The following is a 21,376-nucleotide window of genomic DNA, read 5'->3' as shown; positions in this document are numbered from 1 at the left end:
AGTAATTGGGTTGATATTAAGCTATTCTCATTCTATGATTTTCTTCTCATATTGGAGGAGTCCTGCTGTGCTGTTGGATGACGCAAACATAACTGATTAATTGTAATAATGTAGAAGGCTAGAGACAGTAATAATTATTCTTGCTACCAAGCTGTGAGACGCTATTCCAAGAACAAACTAAATAGATTATTTCTAAATCTATTTTTAAAAGAAGCAAAATGTTCTATACAGAACATGTATTAGCAGACCCTTGCTAACTGAGCAAAGAGACACCTTTTAAAGTGGCGGTTCTCTTATATTTAGCAGGGGGAGAGCAACTGACCCTATCTAACCCCAGCACAGCATCCCTCTAGTGGCTGTTTCTGGTGTCAACCTTATGTTACGTTTTAGATTGTGAGCCCTTTGGAGACCACCTTATTTATGTATGTATTTTTCTATGTTGAACCGCTTTGAGAACTTTGGTTGAAGAGCAGTATATACATATTCATGGTAGTAGTATTATAAGGCAGGTTTATATTTACATTGTCACCCCCTTGGTATGGCAAAAGCTGCATGCATATGAATATATGTTGAAGTAGTATAATTGTTTTCTTACACAAATCTAATCATGATAATGCAGTTTGGAGGCGTGGTCTGTCCTTCCTATAGAACTATAAATATTTAATATTTCCTGTGCATTCTCTTGGGAGACTTCTGTATAGGGGTATGGTGCCTATAGCTAGATGGGAGATGAGGAATATCTAGTAAATTACAGGGAAAGCAAAACAAATTATAAATTTGTAGGTCTTGGTTGTGAATTAGGGTCAGACAGCATAGTAGAGGTGATCATGTTGTGTTTCAGGATTCTTCAGATTTTGCTTCAATAATTTAATACTTTTTCATCTTTGTATTCAGGCCAAGGCTGGGAATTTTAGCCAAAACATAGAATTCTTGAATATACTACCTAAGAGGGGGCCAAAAGCCTTCTCAACTTTTTGTGAAGCTTTACGAGAAACTAAGCAGAAGCACTTGGAGGAAATGCTCCTGAGCACCATCCAGAGCAGTGGGACTACAAGGGTAAGGAAATGCAAAGAAAAACTTAAAATGTTGAGCACATCTGGATTAGTGATAGTATACTGTCCTCTCATCAGACTGTACCATCTCAGAATGTGTGTGGCTTTTTGTGCATTTCAAAAAATGGTACTGTCCCATGGCCCTCCCTACATTTTGGATTGCTCTTAAGCTACTTTTCTCACATACAGAAAACACTAAAAGAAAATTAAAGTGAAATGGGGAGGCCAATGAAGAAAAAAAAAGAATGACAAACCTCCAGCTCAATCTTCCTGAATTACTTGTTGCACTGACTTTGATACTGATCAAATACTTGATACTTGATTAAGCCTTATGTCTTAAAAGAGCCCCTGGTGGCGCAGTGGTAAAACTGCTGCCCTGTAACCAGAAGGTTACAAGTTCGATCCTGACCAGGGGCTCAAGGTTGACTCAGCCTTCCATCCTTCCGAGGTCGGTAAAATGAGGACCCAGAATGTTGGGGGGCAATATGCTAAATCATTGTAAACCGCTTAGAGAGCTTCCAGCTATAGAGTGGTATATAAATGTAAGTGCTATTGCTATTGTAAGTGCTATTATGTTTTTGTTATCACCTTTTAGAACGTAGGAAGTGAACAAATTTACATAGGGATGCTATTGAATTTTACTCCAGTGGGAACCTGCACTAGATTTACCAAGCCAAGTTGGGTCAGAATTGCCCCAGAACAGAAGCAAGACTACTTTTTTATTTTATTTAGTGTTCAATTTTTATACCGTGTTTCATAGTGCATCTCAAGGCGGTTTACAAAAGTTAAAATACTGTACAATAAAATTTCATTAAAATCACATTTAAAACCAATTAAACAGCAAAAACCATGAGGCATCAAAACAACCACCATAAAAAAGATAAACAAAAGCAAGAAAGCTGAGAAATGCAGCCACAGATGTTAGAGCTGACATTCACTGAGAGAGTTAATGGAATCCATTGTTTGGTGCAACTGGTTCCAGCAAATGCAGAGTCCTTATATGTGTTAGGGTGTCAGTGATCTCTTTTCTTGAGCCCAGGATAACTACCCTGGAATCCACCAAGCTCTGCTTGGAGACTCTGGTGAAATTCAAAGGGGGAAAGCCTCCAGTTATACCACATGTCTGGAGAGAAGTACCAAGAAATTAGAGATTTCAATATTGGTAAAATTAATAACCAATTATATAAAATTAGTAAACAAATCCATCAAAATGTAAGACTCTGGTGGCTACAATAAATTTGAAAACATGTATGGCTTGATAAATAAGAGGTAAGCAACAATTTTGCATTTAATTTGTACTTCATTTTCTGCTAGCAGAAAATTGAGCACCAGGGAAGATAAACTTACAAATCAGGTAAATTAACGTGCATTTACTATAAATCTTTATCCTGGCTGCAAATCTAGCAGCTGTGGCTATGGTTTATTTCACGGAATTGTGGGGGGGAGGTGCAGTTTTAAAACAGGTTTTTTTTTCCTTTTTTACATTAGAACTCACATGCCTTCCGTTACCTTTCAATTGTTTCATTTTCATTTTGAGAACTAGTGGTGTTTGTTTGTTGTTGTACCCCATCTTCCCACCCCCGCAAGTCCATCCCAACTGAGCACTTCTACAGAGATAAGAATAGGTGAGGTTTGTTCCCTGAACTCACAGAATAGGTAAAAGCCTTAATATCAAGCCTTGTGGAAGTAAACTGAAACATCTCCACTTGAAAACACAGGACAGAAAAGATCTACGCTCTCCCGCAAGGCTCCATGAGTGTGAAACCAGAAAAAAATAAACTGAGCTTTCACTTTGATTTTTCTTCATTATTGTTGAGCTCTTGCATTACTTGACCTTTTGTTTTGGATGGGGAAGGTATGCAATATACAGCATTTTCTTCCTTTCTGTCATCCCCTGTATGCATCCAGTCAGGGTACAGTTCTGTTTCTGTTACTGACACCCTCAGTTTTGAATTGAGAAGAGAGAACCAAAATTGTGAAGTTTGGGTCTTGTGATGTTTTGTTTTGTTTGTTTGTTGCTTGAAAGGATGGACTGTGTACTTTAAAAATGTCATTCACCATACTTTGCAGAGCTAGAATTCATGGTGAAGTTGAAAATTGTATAAGTAGTAGTACTGGATTAAACCCAGCAAAATGGCTGTGGTTATAATGGAAGAGGTGTGAGTGAGAGAGTATATGTTGTGATGATGGGACTGCAATGCAATTCACAGAAGCACATTCCACTTTTCTGGAGTCCTGTCAGGGTCTGCTAGTTCACCTACAGATGGGGCAGTTGGTAAACCATGTCTCCCCTGTGACATTTATTGTATCTCCAAGTGCAGTGCTTTATTTCCCAACATGAGTAAATGGCAGTGAATGAGAGTTAAACCTGCCCCTAGTTATCCCAGTGAGTGTCAGATTTTTGTCCCTACCTCTTCAACTGTTCCAGATTGCAGCCTATTTATTTTGCCCCACTGAACTCAATGGCATTCCCTGAGAATCGAGCCAGGCCCTCTCTCAGTAACCCTATCCCTTACTCAGTTTTTCAGTGTGATGCTGGAGTGTGAAGAACTTGAGAAGTGGAATTTTATGTTAACTACAGGGGGAAAAACAAACAGGATTTGCACATACTAGTGCATACTTGGCTGTGAATTAATACTCCAGGCAAGGCTCTGAGAATTATATTGGATTCCAACTGCAATAAATATCAGCACATATCTTTTTAGCCCTTTTCTGTACTTTCTGCTCATGACATTCTCTGATTTTAGCTGCATGACATGCATAGCCCACCTTGCAGATGAAGTTTATTTCCCTTTCTTGCCATCTCTGAGTCTGGTTCCATTTTGAGATTCTCAGTGACACTTAATGGAAGAGGTGGTGGTTGATGGTTTCATGAATCTATTTGTTCTCTTGCAGCTGATTCAACACTATGAGGAAAGTCTGTCACTTCCTCTGCCTGAATCAGGAATCTCTCAAAAAAGGCTGCGTTTGCATGAAGGTAAGCTTACAATGGAATTTGACTCTTTCAGTTGTGGTGGCTAAAACTTCCTAGAAATAACCTGATACATTGTTAATGCGCAAAAGCTTGTTTTTCTACTGTAGGGTAGGAAAACATGTCTGTCCTCCAGTTTTGCCTGTGGGTGTGTTTGTTTATTTGTTTGTTTTAAAAGATCAGCTGTTTCTGCACAAGGTTTTAGGGGAAACTATTTACCTCTAGGCAAGGAGCAAGCCTGAAAAACTTTAGCCTCTAAGAGCAATATTTTGAAATATACCCCCTTCTGCTTTTGCTCTGGCCATCATTTGGTGGTCCATTTTCCCTCCTAGTGACCCTAGCAAAATGGAAGTGTGTGTGAACTGTACCCTACTTCTTGGACAATGCTAGAATTTATTCACTGCTAAAGAGCTGTTTTTGTTTGAAATACATCTTTGATTTTATATATCTTTAGTATTGATGCAGTTCTTGTAGTTTTTCTACTCTAGTTGTCCCTTCTTTCCAAACATCTAGCAGCTTCAAGTGTGTGTGTGTGTGTTTTGCAATAAAATGGTGTTTGAAATAGGCAGAGAGAATTGAGGAGGTGGGAGGATATAGGATATATATATCCAGACATTGCAGTCCTTGCTCATGGTTGTCTCTACCATTCCCAAGTATATGGCTTATATGAGTCAGAAGCTAATAGCTACTGACCACCAATAATAATAACAATTTTAAAGGCAATTTGCCCATCTACACATTCACAGAAATTGCTGCTAGCCAGTAATGGTATGTTCCAATATTATATTTCGTGTGGGCTCAGAGACAATTAGGGCAGGTATAATATGACTCATATAAGCCATATACTTGGAAATGGTAGGGAGAACCATGAGCAAGTACTGCAGTGTCTGAATGAACTTTAATATATACCTATATACTCCCACCTCCTCTCTTCTCTCTGCCTATGTTAGTTTCTTCTTCAAACATAGATTATATAGATCTCTGAGCCTAGAACAGCCAGTTCAACCAAGGAAGTGGTTGAATTGGCTGTTCTAGGCTCAGAGATCTATATAATCGATGTTTTAGCCTAATCTATGTTTGAAGAAATCTCAGACAAAAGATTTCAAATTGAATTTGTTACATCAGGGATTGGCAACAATGACTATTGTTCTGTTTGAGCCCATGAAGCATTGTTGTTTGGCTTCTAAGAGCCCTACCAAATTTTAATGAACATGTGGTAGGAAGTAGGGATGTCAGTGTTTGGATGGTTCGGCAGCAGGGTGGGGTTACCTTTGAAGGAGCAGGGAGAGTGCCCTTACCTCCCCCGCCAGCGCTGTCACCAAAACTGCTGGTGCAGGGCTGCTGCGTAACTCCTTGCAGCAGCCCCGCGTCAGTAGTTTTGGCGACAGCACCAGCGGGGGAAGTGCAGTGGGTGGGTAAGGGCACCCTCCCTGCTCCTTAAAGGTAAGCCTCCCACCGCCAAATGCAGGACCTCCAAACATCCCTAGTAAGAAGCTTGTGCACAATTTCATTCATAAGGAAAATCAATTTGTTTTCAAAGCCTGTGCGTAAGAAATTCTGAACATTAAATGTTGCATCTTTCTTTGTGTATATTGCTCCAAATGATAGCTATTTGGAAAGGAAATAATAAATCGTAGTGAGAGGCTGTTGTTTTTCCTCTAAATGTTGCTGTATTGCTATCTCATCGTGGTTCTAATATGTCAAGGCCTCTTGCCCAGTATCTGCTCCTTTGAAGGAAACACTCTGGAGGTTCAGATCTCCATAAGAGGAATTCTTTGTATTGGGTGACACCAACTTAAAAAAAGAAAAGAACAGAACCTGAAGTCGTTCTCATGACCAGCCCAACCCAGGTATGAGAGCTGTAGCCCAGGTAGGGCTGGTCATGAGAAGTGCCAGGATTGTTCCCAATCCCAACACTCCTCCCCCAGGTAGCCCAGGTTTCAAATGTGCCTCACGGACAGGTCGTGTGGAAGCTCGGGCTGCCAGCAGCTCCTCCCAGACTTCCGGCAGCCATAGTTTCTATAGAGTCTGAGAAAAGGAGCAGTCAGACAGCACAGAGTAGGGATGTGCAAACAGGTTTGACATTGAACGTGTTCGGGGTCGAACCGATCCATCCCCAGACCAAAACACGCACACACACCCTGACTGTTCAGGGGTTCGTGGATTTTTTTTAAAAAATAAAATAAAATAATAAATACAACTTTTTTCTTCTTGCCCCCTTCGGGGGAGATGTTGGAGGCGGCGGTGGTAGTGGTGGTGGTCCACGGAGGTTCCCTCTCCCCCGCCAGCCTCCTTTTATACCGCCACCAGCTGTTCTGCTGGTTCTTCAGTCTGTTTGGGCCTTCCCCCTCCAGCGCAGCAGCCATTTGTGTCAGACAGAGGCCAATTGCACAGGTGCGGCAGCCTTCAAAATGGCCACCACGCCGGAGGGGGAAGGCTCGAATGGGCCGAAGAGCCGGCTGAATGGCTGGTGGCAGCATAAAGGGAGGTGGAGGGGGGACCTCCATGGACCTGCCGCCTCCAACAACTCCCCCGAAGTAGATATGTTTTTTAAAAAAAATTATGTATTTATTTTTTAAAAATTGTTCGCAGACCCCCCCCCCCGGGTTTGAGGGGGTGCCAGACCGAACTGGCCCGGTCCAGACTCGAACCAAACCGGACCAGCCAGTTCCGTGCACACCCTAGCACACAGCTCCTACAGTGCACTGCGCTCCTTGCGGTGGGACACCGGAGGATGCAGCCTGGTTTCCCCGCTCCCCCTCACCGTCCTGGGATCACTCGTTTGCTGGTCATGTTGGGTGCACAAGCTGTAGTGGCGGCTGCAGTCTCGGATCAACTGGGGGAAGAGAGATAGGTGCTTGCCTCCCCCCACCACCCCGACGAACCTGTTTTTGGTCATGAGAAGGGTCTTACTGACTATCCATGAGGGTTACGTAGCCAAAAATACTTGCTGCCTCTGGACTACTGTCTGGAGAGTAGTGACTCCTAAGAATACAGAAATTGTCTATCTCTCTACAATCCTTGCCATCTCATTGCAGAACTGTTATTAAACTATGCTATAAAACCTAACCTAGTTCCAAAGACAACCACAGGGCTTTGTGGTTGCCAGGAGTCGACACCAACTCCACAGCACACTTTACCTTTAGTTTCTATATCCAAATTTTATGGACAAATTTCCTGGATTCAGCTGTATCCTGCTGAGCTTTTTAATTGCAGACTGTTTTATTATTAACTGGTAACCAAATAAATTATTCATTGGGCGTTTTTGCCATCCATGTCAGTTAGCAATAGCTGTAATTCAGAAATAATCACAAAGTTATAATTGGCTGCCATTAGTTGCCTTATTTTGCAGTTGGCATAGAACATGGTGCCCAGATTTGAGCTAGCTATAGAGACGTAATGTCTTGCTAAATGAACAAGAATGAGGAATATTAGTGGAGAAAAGGGGGGAGGGGTGTGCATGCATGCACCATCTGCAAGCAAATACTTGCTTTGTTAGTACAACAGTATGCATTTTAAGAGTTAATAAAAGTATTGTGCAGGGCTTTTCATTATGGCATTTTCACCACAATGTTAACCAAAGGAACATAAAGCAATTGTCAAACAGTCTAATTATGACATTAAATTGTGGTAGTTTTATCTTGTGTATTCAAACATATATAACACAATTGACCTAAATAATTGAAGGCATTCCTCTATTTATTATTTTCTTCTCCTTCACTTGAGGTTTTATATTCTCAGGAACCTTTGTAATCCCAGGGGCTCCAGATCTGTGCTCTAATCTTAAACTTAATTATTCATTACCTATTGTAATTTTTTTTAAAAGTCCCTTAAATTAGGGTGTGTTCTGGTGCAGTTGCTACTTGCCTAAGCGGGGGGGAGGGGGCAAATTGGGGTAAAGTGATTCAGTTTCATTAGACCCAGCCTCATTTGGTGCAGGAGTATACAAGGATGCAAAGATGTTCAAGCACAACGTTTCTTTGGAACAATGAATGGCATAGTGTCATACATCAACCTACCTGCCCGCACCCCACCCCAGTGGAAACACCGTTTGTCTTGGACACCTCCAAGACAAAGATTTCAAATCAAATCTTTATTGTTACAGTCATTCGACCAGCAAAACACAAAGTACAAAGGCTTTACATAAAAGTGAGCTTTACATAAAAACGATCTTGGTCAAATAAAATAATAAACTGTTGAAACATAAAACAGAACCATAACACCCAAGTCCATCCATTACATAAAACAGAGGGCTCCATGCATTGTAATAATCTAAAATTTAAATCAATCCAACCCCATATCTCATTTCTCAACATTTTTTATCCTAGTCTTATTAGCCAAAAAAACAATACTTCACCACGTTACAAGATACTACATCCCAATGGTCTGTCAAAAGTAATTCCAGGTAGAACTGTTCAGAATAACTGGGGTATGCTGTTAAAAAAGGACTTGTATATCTCTCCCGCAAAGTTTGATAAAACTGACAGTTCAAGATAACATGGGCCGTAGGCTCCACTTCCCCAGAACCACAAGGGCAGACACGCTCCTTATAGGGGATCTTGCAGTATCTCCCCTCCTGGACAGCTGTTTCTAAGGCATTACACCAGGCCAGTGTCAGAGCCCTCTGGAAACTAGGTACTAATATTTTATTAAGGTATCTTGCTGGGCCAGACAGTGATGTTTGATTACCTAAATAGGTGTCAGCTCCTATCTGGCTTCTGTCCATCTGTTTCTCCATATCCATAATGTGTTGGCGCAGACATGATCTTGCTCTCCCATAGCCCAAGACAACCAAAGCATCGCTGGAGAAGCCATAGTAACTCAACCCCTTCTCCACATAATATTTCCACCTAGACTTATATGTATTACTCAACACTAGGGGTGCTAGTCCTACTGGCTGAAAAATCAGCTTCAGCCAATATTCAGATATTACCAGCCAAACACTTGCCTCCACCCAAATCCAGCCTACTTCCAATCGTAGAAATGCATTGGGGACACCCCGGGGTAGTTGGAGCACACTTCTCAAGAACTTTGATTGGCTTGCCTCCAGCCTGGCAAGGTTGGAATAGATACCTAGCTGCACTCCGTAAAGGAGTAAAGGCCGGACTTTGGCCGAAAAAAGTTTAAGGGCAGCCGGAACAAACTGTGCACCTTGCCTCCTATGAAAGGAGTTAATAGCTGCTGCTGCCCTCGAGGCATTTTGTATTATATATTCCTTGTGCGCATTCCTCCTAGTTTTGGTTTGGAAGACTATATACCCAAATACTTAAACTGTGATACCTGTCCAAGTCTGTGTCCATTCAGCATCCAACACTGCTTCTTAGGTTTGTGGGCAAACGCCATCACCTTGGTCTTCTCATAATTTATGGTGATCGCCTGTGAATCACAGTAGGACACCAAAGCATTAAGGGCTCTCTTGAGGCCAATTGGGGTCCGTGATAAAATCACTGCGTCATCCAAAGATTTAAATTTCTGGAAATTTTGAAGCCATAGAGGAAAGGGTGGATGGTTCTGTCCCATCCTCCTGGAAAAAAAATTAAATTTTAGAAAGCATTGAAAGCATTTTAGAAAGCATTGCTACTCTTATTATTAGATCTAAAACTACTGTGCTACTTTAAGCACAGAAAGTGAATTATGTATAACTTAGCACATAAACTTGTAATATTATTAATTTATATAGCACCATCTGTTGCATAGTACTTCACAAAAAGTGAGAAAATAGGTTCCTAGTTGGTATATTTCTGAAATTTAAAAGTATGAATGCCTTAATTTTATTTTATTCAAACAATAGGTACAGATACACATCTGTGTTGGAAAGAGAACAGCTAAGTTGCTGTACCTCAATATGCCTAATTTGGTAATACCAAGTTACACAGCATAGCAGTTACACTGGCATAACATAGTTGGTATCTTATATTCAACCAGCATATGTTCTGAGGAGAAAACAAGAGCTTCTGCCACAGTCTCAATTTGGATTACGGCCACTCCACCCTCCCTGCTCCATGACTGTCACAGCAGGAAAATTCCCATTAATTCTAATCAGAGTTTTTCTCCTAAGGCAAACAGCAGCAAAATCCAGATTGGGACCTGGTAGGACCAAAGTGTGAACTGTTCTTCCCACATCTATTCCAGATTTGGAGGACCCCTGCATGTGCTGTTTACTTGTTGCGGGGGTGGTGGTGGAGGTGGGCACATACATATCAGCCCTTATAATAAGATTAATGTAATGTCTGGTTTGGCCCTAAGCCATCTGCTTATTTTCTGATGATCTGTGTCTTCAGCAGAGGCAATGGAGCATTCCTTGGATAATGGAGATGGTCCCCACTATCCCCAGGTGAAGCCATGCACCCAGGCATTCTATGATACTCATGAGCACCTGGTGAGTAATTGAAGGGTGGAAGCTCAGAGTTTCTCTCTCCTAAACAATTATATTGCTTTTGTTGCTAATCTGTAGGAAGACAACTTCACAGAGGATCTGAGAGGGAAAGCGCCATATTAAGCAATAGAGCAAGTGATTGATCAAATCTGTTTTGATGCCTATTTCTCCTGTTAGACATCTGGATGCCCTTTCCATAGCCACACATGCATTTTCTGTAGGAGCTTATTATGATCACATATGCACTTAGGAATTTATTGACTCTCTGTTGAGTTCCTTTGCAAGCATTTGATTTCAGTACGGTATCCATACATTTGTTGTTGGGCATAGTTCTCACTGGTGTCTGTATCAGGCTGGGAACTATTTTCAATTCATAGGCAGCACAATAAAATATCTTCAAGCCAGCATCAAATTTGTAAATGGCAACCCCTGCACATGGATGGAGCAAATGTGAAATTCTTTAAACACCAGCATACAGTCTAACTTTATGAGATTTAAATACATAAATATCTTGTGCCTGGAATTTTTCCAACCTTAGTCTTACTATAATACCCCTTTATTTATAATGTTTTCACTCTATGGTTGTGCGGTGTTTGTGGTTAATTGTGTAGAATTGTCTAAGCGTATCAGCAGTCTGGGTGATTTCTGAGAATTTGTGTAGTGCCTTGTGATTTTCCTATTTTCTCTCTGTACCAGAAAACCTGAACCCCTCAATTATCTGTGTTTCACAGGCATACAGACTGATCTCACGTCCACGGGGCCTGGCACTTATACTTAGCAATGTGCATTTCAGTGATGATGCAGCTCTGGAGTACCGTTCTGGTGGGGATGTGGACCATACTGCCCTATATATGCTCTTCAAACACCTTGGGTATCACGTGATTGTGAGGCATGATCAGACTGCACAGGTGAGCCTGCAGAATGGAATAAACATAATAGATGTCTGTATTGAACAGGTGCCCCATAACTTACTTTCTAGATTTGGCTACATGCAATGACGCGCAGAACTAGTTTCTAACATGGAAAAAAACCATTTAAGTTGGAACAAGCATTTTATGTTTTCTTAAGGATTACTGTTTCATGTGGTATTTTTATCCCCATAACTATTGTATAGCACAGTTTAGTTTCTTTTTGTCAGGGGTAGCTCCCCTATGAAACGAACTCATGGAAATGGCCTCAGGTAGTGCCTTTGGGGGCAGAGGTATCTTTCTCCTCCACCTGTCACTGCTGTCACCACATGTCTGGCCTCAGCACTGATACTGCCCTATTCCTTCACTTTCTCCACCCCACCATGCTTCTCATACCCAATCACCACCCTCCTCACAGGGCATGATACAGCTTCTGCTGGCTTTTTGAAAAGCCTGCAGGAAGGCATTGTGGAGCATGTCTTTGGCAGCAGCAACTCAGCTGCCTAACCTCTCAGTTGCTCTAAGCCAGCAGCAGCACTACGTCTTGCTCACTCCCACAGTCTCCCTTCTATAAGAACAAACCTGCTGGATCAGGCCGAAGGCCAATCTAGTCCAAAATCCTATTTCACATGGTGGCCCACCAGGTGCCTCTGAGAAGCCTACAGGCCAGGGGTGAGGGTATGCCCTCTATCCTGCTGTTGGTCCTGTGCGACTGGTATTTAGAGGCATCTTGCCTCTGAGGCTGGACGTGGCCTATAGCCCTCAGACTAGTAGCCGTAGATAGACCTGTCCTCCATGAATTTGGCCCTTTTAAAAACCATCCAAGCTAGTGGCCATCACCATATCCCATGGCAGAGAATTCCATAGATTAATTATGTGTGGTGTAAAAATTTCCCAAGCTTTAGTTTCATGGGATGACCCCTGGTTCTAGTGTTGTGAGAGAGTGAGAACAATTTCTCTCTATCCACTCTCTACTCCATGCATAATTTTGTACACCTCTGTTCAGTGGCCTCTCTAATTTTTCTAATCAATGTGCGCAATGAGTTTTGTTCTGGGCGGCAGTATCAAGGCAGCATGTGCTCACATGCATTCCGAATGGGGCCTTCCTGATTTGACCTGAGCAGGATCTAATACTGAGCAGACATCAAAAAAAATTGTGAGCGCGCACACATGTACATGCCTTAGAGGGAACAGTGCCTCTGTCATGTCTCCCTGTAGTCACCTCTTTTCCAGACTCAAAAGCTCCAGATGCTGTAGCCTTGCCTCATAAGGAAGGAGTACCAGGTACCTGATCATCTTGGTTGCCCTCTTCTATAACTTTTTCAGTTCTACTATGTCTTTCTTGAAATATGGTGACCAGTACTGCATGCAGTTCTCCAAATGTGGCCGCACCATAGATTTGTAGAAGGGCATTATATTAGCATTTTTTATTTTCAATCCCCTTCTTAATGATCTCTAGCATGGAATTGGCCTTTTCCACAGCTGCCGTGCACTGAGTCAGCACTTTCAATGAGCTGTCCACCTCGAACCTAAGATCACTCTCCTGGCCATTCACTGATAGCTTAGATCCCTGGAAGCTCAGACCCAACTTCAGATGTGAAATTGGGGGGCGGGGGGGGGGTTGACCCAGTACGCATCACTTCACACTTGCTTACATTGAATTTCGTTTGCCATTTGTCGCCCACAAATGGCAACAGTTTGGAGAGATCCTTTTGGAGCTCCTCACAATCTGTTCTGGTCCTCACAATCCCGCCAGCATCAAGCTCATTTGGATGCTGGAAGAAAAGGGAAGACAGTGAGAACAAGTCAGATAGAGTGCTGCTACTGGCTTAGAGCAACTGAATCATTGCTGCCGAAGGCACGCTCCTCATCTTTCTGTGGAGCACACATTATATAAATAAGCAGTCTCTAGAAGTGAATGGCAGTGAGTTGACACTGATTTTTGTGGTGTGTTTCATAATTTCTGGTTTGTTCATCCACCACTCAATATAATTAATACATTTTATGTGCCAACACTTTGGATGTATTTTAGTCTCACATATGGGCAATAGAAATCTACAAAAAATCTCTCGTTCAGTCCAGTAATGTAAACGTTTTCTAATCTTTCTTCCTTACAGTGCTGACATACTAAGGAAGGGGATGTGCACCACAAAGATGTCCCCATGCTGTGGAAGCCCTCCAGTTTACTGCAGCACAGTGGGACAGCTTTCTCTGATCCTTGCTTTCTCCAGAAATGCCCAGTACTACCTAAAATGTGTCCCTGAGGGCTGCACAGCCCTCAGGGACCAATTTATGTGGCAACACTGAGCATTTCCAGAAGAAAAGGAGATTGGAGAAAATCTCTCCTCTATACTGCACAATACTGGGAGGCTTCCACAGCACAGGCACAACTTCCTGGAATGTGCCCAGTGAATGCCAGCCAGTGAATATAATAATTTCATTTCAGTATTTTTGCACCTCTAATCTTCATTGCAAAATATTTTGAAACAAATTTCCTATCAGATTTGTTCTAAGTTCTTAACAGATGTTAGTAATACTTGTTTCCAGTAGTTCGCATTGAAGATTTTAGCTGCAGAAACTGAGGACAAAGCTACTTTTTCCTGAGGTTTTTAATCAACCATGAAGGGCATAGATCATTCATGCACAAGAGCCCTGTTCAGGCATTCACTGAACTCCTGCTGTACACACTTGCACCGGAGCAATCGGGTCAGAAGTCCCAGTCTGTCGCTTCTGACTCCTCTCTTCATGCTTACAGCAATGTTACTTTGAAGAGACAAACTCTGTAAGCATGATTGCGCCTGTTTCTGTACTCCTGATCATGGAAATGGGTGCAATCACGCTTTCAGTGTTTGTCTCTTCAGACTAATGCTGCTGTAAGTTTGAAGAGCAGGGTCAGGAGGCTGAGTGACAGACTGGGGCAGGACTGCCTTGCGCTGGCGACAGCATGTACAACGAGTGTTCAGTGAACCCCTGAACAGGGTTAAAGTTGATCTCATATCTACAAGGAGTCTGTTCATACCCTCAGAGTTAAGTTGAAAAGTGTCGGAAAAATTGACCTGATGGTACTAGTTGCCTCCTGTGTGGTTCCAAGGATAGCTGATTTGGGTTATCTTTTTCTGCAGGAAATGCAGGAGGAATTGAAAATTTTTTCAAAATTACCAAATCACCGAGACCTGGATTCCTGCATAGTGTCCCTTCTCTCACATGGCATAGATGGTGGTGTCTATGGAGTGGATGGCAAACTTCTTCAGGTAACTTGCCATATGTGGATTCCCTCTTTAGTACAGAAGTATGGCCGTGAAGGGGTGATTAAACTGGAAATTGCGGCTGATATTTTGATAGATTTCAACCCAAAGTAAAATTTAGGAGATTTGAGGGAGAAGAGCAAAAAATTATTGGTGTAATCAGACTTCAGTAAACTCACTCACTTCTTTGCAAATGGCAAGTGCCTCTGCACTTCAGCAAAAGCCCTGCTGACAGGGAAGACGCTACTTCTCCTGCTTGTTCCCATTCTCCGCAAAGGAAAAGAAAGGTAGCTTTTCTCCTGCAAGCTGGCCTTTGAAAAACACACCAGTCATGCTTCACCGCTGCCTCATGAGAGAGCCCAACCAGCAGGGGAGAAGCCACGCCCCCTTTCCTCTCCAAGTATCACAGGCACCTACCTTCTGTCCCTTCCTTGTCGGAGACCTCAGTGAAGCATGGCTGGCATTTTCTTCAAAGTCTAATTTGTAGGAGAGAAGATACATCTCCTTTCCTCCTGAGATGTAGTCTTTTGTAGAAAGCACCAGGAGTGGATAGCATGGCTGAGGAAAGACTGGCCAGGAGCTGCCACCACTGCAGTCTTTTCTCTCAATGTATTGAGAGCCTTAAAGGCCATCCTTAATGCCCAGCAAGCAGCTGGGTAGGAAGGAGGGGATGTGGGGAGTGATTGGTTTATGTGTGTGTTGGGGGACCAATGGGCATTTGGGCAGCAAGCCAAGTTGAAATTTGTAGACCTTGAAGTATGATGTTGAGACTGTTGTGCTTACCACTTGTCTTCATGTTTTCTCATAGTTGCAAGAGATTTTCAGGCTCTTTGATAATGCAAACTGCCCAAGTCTTCAGAATAAACCCAAAATGTTCTTCATTCAAGCATGCCGAGGAGGTAAGCGATCCAGCGAGGGTGGGGGATGGATTACCTGTGTTTCACAAACATTCCTCCTGCTGTGCAGCTTGCGCTCAACTCTCCTCTTTGCTTCTCTCAGGTGTAAGCGGAACCCACATTCACCTCCCTGCCTTGCTGTTGCCACTACCTCTCTCTGTAAGTGCTTCTCACTCTGCATGGCATGTGGTCAGTGAATCACAGACCCTGCAGCCCCATGGGGAAGGAGAAGGGGAGCCTCTTTGTAATTGTTCCCCAAAACATGCCTTGCATGTGTGGTGTGGGGCATTTAACCACACAAATCACAGTCCAGCATGGAGATTTTATCTGAATATTGGAGCTTTATCTCTGCCACTCTCTCTCTCTCTCTCGTTGATTGTATGGACTGTGGCACTTCCTTATTTTTGCTAGACCTCAGGGAATGAATATAGCAGCAGCCTAAGGGTTAGTAACTCATCTTCTGTAAAACAAAAGCACTATGAACTATTTTGAAAGGAAATTCCCTTAAGAGAGCTGGCTTTTCTGAGCTTCCTTCCATTCAGATGAGGATCAGATTTTCTGATTACATTTAGAGCATTCTGTAAGATGCAGAAAATCTAGGCACTGAAACCTTTCCCTCACATGGGAAACCTCCATCCTTCATGGAAGAAACTAAGCCCAGTGATAGGAATATGAATATGACGAATGCTTATATACTGCTTTTCAACAAACGTTTCCAAAGCTGTTTACATAGATATTAAATAAGTAAAATAAATAAATAGGCTCCTTGTCCCCAAAGGGCTCACAATCTAAAAAAGCAACATAAGATAGACACCAGCAACAGCCACTCGAGGGATGGATAGGGTCAGTTGCTCTCCCCTTGCTAAATAAAGAGAATCACCACTTTAAAAAGGTGCCTCTTTGCTCAATTAGCAGGGGACACATAGGAAAGATGGAAGATAGTACTGGAGAACATGGAAGTGGTATCAGTTGGAAAAGGTTATCTGCTGAAATATACTGTGTTTCAAGAGACTATAAGTAGTATGATTAGGAGATGGTGGGAGATTTGCAAGATAGCTTATTTCCTTCAGCCATTTCAGATCATATTGGAGTATAAACCTACAAGAAATCTAATGTCAATTCTCAAATACGAATGCAGGCACAGATGAGATGGATAGATAGACAGACAGTCAAGTGGATCAGCATGAGTGCATCCCAGCAAGACAAGAAGTAAGCCAAAAAAAGAGTATCCATTGGATTTGTGGCATTTAGAAATAGCATTTAGTCTTTCCAAGCTGACAGGCACATCTGCAATTATGGCCAAAAATATCTCTGTCTTCTTGGAAGGGAGTCACTATTTAAGAAGTTCCTGATGGGGAGCTTCAGTTCTCATACAATTCAGCTCTGAGATCATTTTGATTTATTGGCTTCAGCAACACCTTCAGCTATATGTAGAACTTGAGCAAGCCTGATTGGATGAACCAAATCAAACAGATAACTCCTGCAGTTTTTTTGTGTGTGTGATGTTTGCCTGGATTTTTATTTCTGCCTGTATATCCTACAAAATCCCCTATCTTGTCCTGAAAACACCCAAGAGAGCATGCTTGGAACATGTATAGAATCAATATGTCAAGACCCAGTTATTTAAAAGGAAAAGTGTTTGAAGAAGACATGAGTAGTGCAACTGATCACAGAGCAGAATGAGAGAAAAGCTATTCCATCTCATGAATTCAGAAAAAGGACAGTCCTCCTTCCTGTCTGAGCTCTTCCTTTCCAGTGTTACCTGGGCAGTGCAAAAGCAGACAGATTTGAGCAGGGGAAAGAGTGTGGGGGCATATTCTGCATTAGCATTAGCAAATTCATAGTGCTAGTACTATTCTAAGCAGAAGCTGCTTTCTGTCTTCTGTGGGAGAAGGAAAATGGTGGTTTGCATAATCTGAGATTGCCTAAGTAGATACAAAAGAGACAGGGTTATGGGATGAGCTGTATAATTACTTTGAGGGCAATTTTTTGTATCCCCGGGACAAAGCAGATTTTCTGAGCTTGAAGGAAATTGTAGAAAGGGACCTTAGCTTATTGCAAGCTAAAACTCAACATTTGGCAGTTTAGTCCAATTTTGCAAGTTCACTACTGGCAGGAAAACCTGCAAATTCAATTTGCAGATTTTACTTGACCAAATGTAGTATCACTTGAAATAGTCAATCTTAGGTCATATCTCCTCGTGAATTTACGGATTGATGATTAATTGATTTGATTTATTGTTCAATTTCTATACCGCTTTTCATTAAAATAATCCCAAAGGTGTTTACAATATAATTAAAACAATGCACAGTTAAAATACAGATATTAAATATAAATTAAGAATAATATATCTCCATTTAAAAGTTTAAATGTAAAAATAATATATCTCTATTTAAAAGTTTAAAAACCCATATAAAACAGTAACACAAAAAACACAAAGCAGCAGCTGTAAAAACTGTACTCTCATATAAAAACCTGGGTGAAGATTCAAGTTTTTACTTGTTTTCTAAAAACTGCAATGGAGGCTGAGGAGCGGATTCCAGCTGGGAGAGCATTCCAAAGCCTGGGGGCAATGACTGAGAAGGCCCTGTCCCACGTGCTCGACAGCTGAGTCTTTCTCACCATCGGCATGTGGAGCAGAGCCCCTTCCAATGATCTTGATGATCCAATGATCTTCCAATGATCGGGCAGAAACTCTTGGGAGCAGGTGGTCCTTCAGATATCCAGGGCCCAAACTGTTAAGGCCTTTAAAGGTCAAAACCAGCACTTTGAATTGGACCTGGAAACAAATCGGTAGCCTGTGCAGCTCTGATGATTTGATATTCCTAATATTAAAACTAGAGAGGCTAGTAATCACAAACATGTAGTATTTACTGGCTCTGGTAACTTTGCTACTCCATCGCAAAAACAGTCTTCCTTGTAACTATTCATTATTTCTGATTTTTACTTCTAGCTGGGTGCTGATGTTTTCAAGAGCACCCTGCAATCCTAGAGGATTCTTCCTTATGAGACCAGGCAGTCTTCATACAAATTTAATGTGTACCCTGAGAACAGTAAAGTGTTCTGACCTAGATTTCCCCTTTACCTTTTAACATATCACCTCTAAACTGCAAGTTAGAAGTTTTTTGGATGCTTTGTACAGTTTGAGGTATGGTGATTTTAGAGGGAAGGGACTGGTACAGCCCTTCTCCCAAGATATATTATCTTTAAAAGCTGTATTTTCACACTGTGTTCTCATATTTGCTTCTTTGCTTGGTACTTGTTAATATTTATTCCAGTGGTGGTAAATTCCCTAGTGGTGGTTAGTTCCAGGTGCCATGCTAGACAGATTTTGGTTTCCTTTGGATGAGAGAACACTGGAGACTTGTGGCACTTTTAAAATATTTGCTTTATTTGCAAATATTCATGGAACATCAGTGGAGGCAACCAGCATGCACAGTCCTGCAAAGCTGTGCATCTGCTTCCTCACATTCATTCTCCAGGTTCCGAGAGAGGCTCTGTACCTTACAAGGTGCTTACAGCTCTCTGCTCCATCTCAAACTGCTGTTCCTTTCGCACACTCCTTATATCTCTCCTTCCAATCATTATCTCCCTTTGAGGAAATCTCAACCAAACTTCCTGGGCCATTAACCGATAATGTGCCTAACAAAAAGAATGGCAAGCCAACAGCCATAATAATATCCATGGTATTACCTTATGCACTTGCTATTAATGTTTTCTTTCTCTGGCTGTTCCTATACTTCTTTATCTTTCCCACTTAATGGTATTTTGATTTTAACTCTCCTTTTCATCATGCTTGGGACCCTCTCTTTATTTTTCTTGCTGCTCTTTCTTGCATGAACTCAGTATGAACACCCCAACTTAGCAGGGAAATCAGTCTATACATATAACACATTCAGAAATGATGTTTCTGTAGTTATCCAGGTAGCAGGGGTTACTGTTAATTGGTTCTGAGCATTCTTTGTCGTTTTCTGCACACACACACACACACCACCCCGCCCCCATCCTCAACTTAAAACTTAGTATATCAGTCAAAAAGTTGAATTTGCTTGGGAGGGAGCTTGAAAAATCAATATTCTTACACTCAGCTTATTTTTCAGCTTAATATGTTTAGTACTGTATCAAAAGAACCACTTCAAGATACCATATTAGGCCTTGGTGATAATCAGCTAAGTGGAAAGTACTGAAAAGGTCTGGTGATACTGCAAGATGTAAGATTCTAGTATTATAATTTTGCCAGTGTCCGAATGCCTGCAGATGATCTCTTGAAACCGCAGTTTTAAAAGTCAGCTATTTCTTTTTTCTTTTTTTTAAAATAGTGTTTGATTTGTGAACGTTCACTTGTGAAGAGGGTTTTTGACCTCCTACCCAAACCTTCAATTAGTGTTTTGTATCTGAAGCATAGCAAGTATCATAATTATCAGAAGAGATAAATTACAAGCAAAATGAAAATATTATCATTGTTAATATCTGCTTAGCAGAAATCCCTGCTGAGGGGATGTTCTTACACAAGCACCTGTTCTTAATGTCCTGGCTACATGTTACTCTCACTGTTGAGAATTTGGAAGGCTCCCACAGAAAGAGGCAAAAGAAAGCTAGAGGGGGTTGTCCATCTTTCTCCATCTGTTGTTTATCTGTGTTTCTCTTCTTCAGCAGTTAATTTTCTCTAAGTGTTGGGAGGGGAGAGAAGCAGGAACACTAACTATGAAGGAGAGCGAAGATAAAGTAGAGAAACCATGGATAGATTAAGACAAACCAGCAGCTCTATAATCCCCATCAACTTTCTCTGCTTGTCTGGGAGAGTGGGGAGACCTTCAGAGTTCAGCCTGGCTTATAGTGACTACTCTTCACATGAGGAGCATAATATGAACTCAGACTGTTGGTCCCATGTATGCTAGTGGCAGTGAATATTACTACGTCCTAAGCAAAGTAAGTCGGTACTGCCTAAAGAACACAGCATTGGGGAATGTGTGTGTGATGCCCAACAGTAATGACCATTAGTTATTACTAATAGATGATGATGTAGGAAAGTTTATTGTATCTTTTTAACATGTTTTTTTAAAGGATGCCTGACAGAGCTGTATGAGATTGAATGTTCTGCCATTTTATTCCCTCTTATTAGATGAGACAGACCAGGGAGTGGACCAAATAGATGGGAATGAGCGTGCCGACTCCCCAGGTTGTGAAGAAAGCGATGCTAATATGAAGGAGAATCCCAAGTTGCGCCTTCCCACTTGCTCTGATATGATCTGTGGATATGCTTGTCTGAAAGGTATCCTGGGGAGGGGGGGAGTTACATCGTTCCCTTTTAGCAGACTTTTAATAAATAAATATTATTTTAGATGTTGTACATCTAGAGATGTACATATCGGGTGGTATAAAAATATGATAGATAAATAAATATATCCCTAATGTCTTTCCACATTAGACTAGTTTTACTCATTTGTTTACAGGCACAGCTGCCATGAGAAACACGAAACGTGGATCTTGGTATATAGAAGCTCTCACCTCTGTGTTTGCTGAGGACTCCAGAAATACACATGTGGCTGATATGCTTGTGAAGGTGAGCTGGGAAACTCTACTTTATTCTTTCTTGCTTCTGTTTGACTTCTAGCTGGTTTTGCATTCCGTGAGCTGTCCAAACGGACACCTTCCTGATTTATGTTTTGGGGGGCTGCCTTTTGCTCATGACTGGGAGAAAGATCACTCAAATTCAACACTGTTATTCTGTTACCATCAAAGAATTCTGGGAGGAAGTGGTGCAACTTTCCAGAACCAGCATTGTATATAATTTTTCTAGCCTGGCTTCTCCAAGATAGGGCTGAGAGAGATTCCTGCCTGCAACCTTGGAGAAGCCACTGCCAGTCTGTGAAGACAATACTGAGCTAGATAGACCACTGGTCTGACTCAGTATATGGCAGGTTCCTA

General features: G+C 41.7%; 1 protein-coding gene across 10 annotated transcripts in view; it reads left to right on the top strand.

The window, feature by feature from the left end:
- The window catches only part of CASP2 (caspase 2), a 33,830-nt gene that overhangs the window by 9,633 nt on the left and 2,821 nt on the right, over positions 1 to 21,376 (top strand). For 5 of the 10 annotated variants that reach the window (XM_053300425.1, XM_053300430.1, XM_053300431.1 and 2 more), the window contains 8 exons: positions 895 to 1,056; positions 3,948 to 4,029; positions 10,305 to 10,402; positions 11,131 to 11,307; positions 14,430 to 14,558; positions 15,361 to 15,451; positions 20,571 to 20,720; positions 20,902 to 21,011. In XM_053300425.1, coding sequence (XP_053156400.1) covers positions 895 to 1,056; positions 3,948 to 4,029; positions 10,305 to 10,402; positions 11,131 to 11,307; positions 14,430 to 14,558; positions 15,361 to 15,451; positions 20,571 to 20,720; positions 20,902 to 21,011 — 999 coding nt within the window. Of the gene's footprint in view, positions 1 to 894; positions 1,057 to 3,947; positions 4,030 to 10,304; positions 10,403 to 11,130; positions 11,308 to 14,429; positions 14,559 to 15,360; positions 15,452 to 15,551; positions 15,608 to 16,586; positions 16,658 to 20,101; positions 20,378 to 20,570; positions 20,721 to 20,901; positions 21,012 to 21,376 lie in introns of those variants that run through there. The other 5 variants (XR_008317177.1, XR_008317176.1, XR_008317178.1 and 2 more) reach the window with 5 other exon arrangements.

Source organism: Hemicordylus capensis, chromosome 2, assembly GCF_027244095.1.
Source record: "Hemicordylus capensis ecotype Gifberg chromosome 2, rHemCap1.1.pri, whole genome shotgun sequence".
Classification (NCBI taxonomy): domain Eukaryota; kingdom Metazoa; phylum Chordata; class Lepidosauria; order Squamata; family Cordylidae; genus Hemicordylus; species Hemicordylus capensis.
The sequence above is the reverse complement of the archived record's forward strand: the minus strand, read 5'-3'. Positions and strand labels throughout refer to the sequence as shown.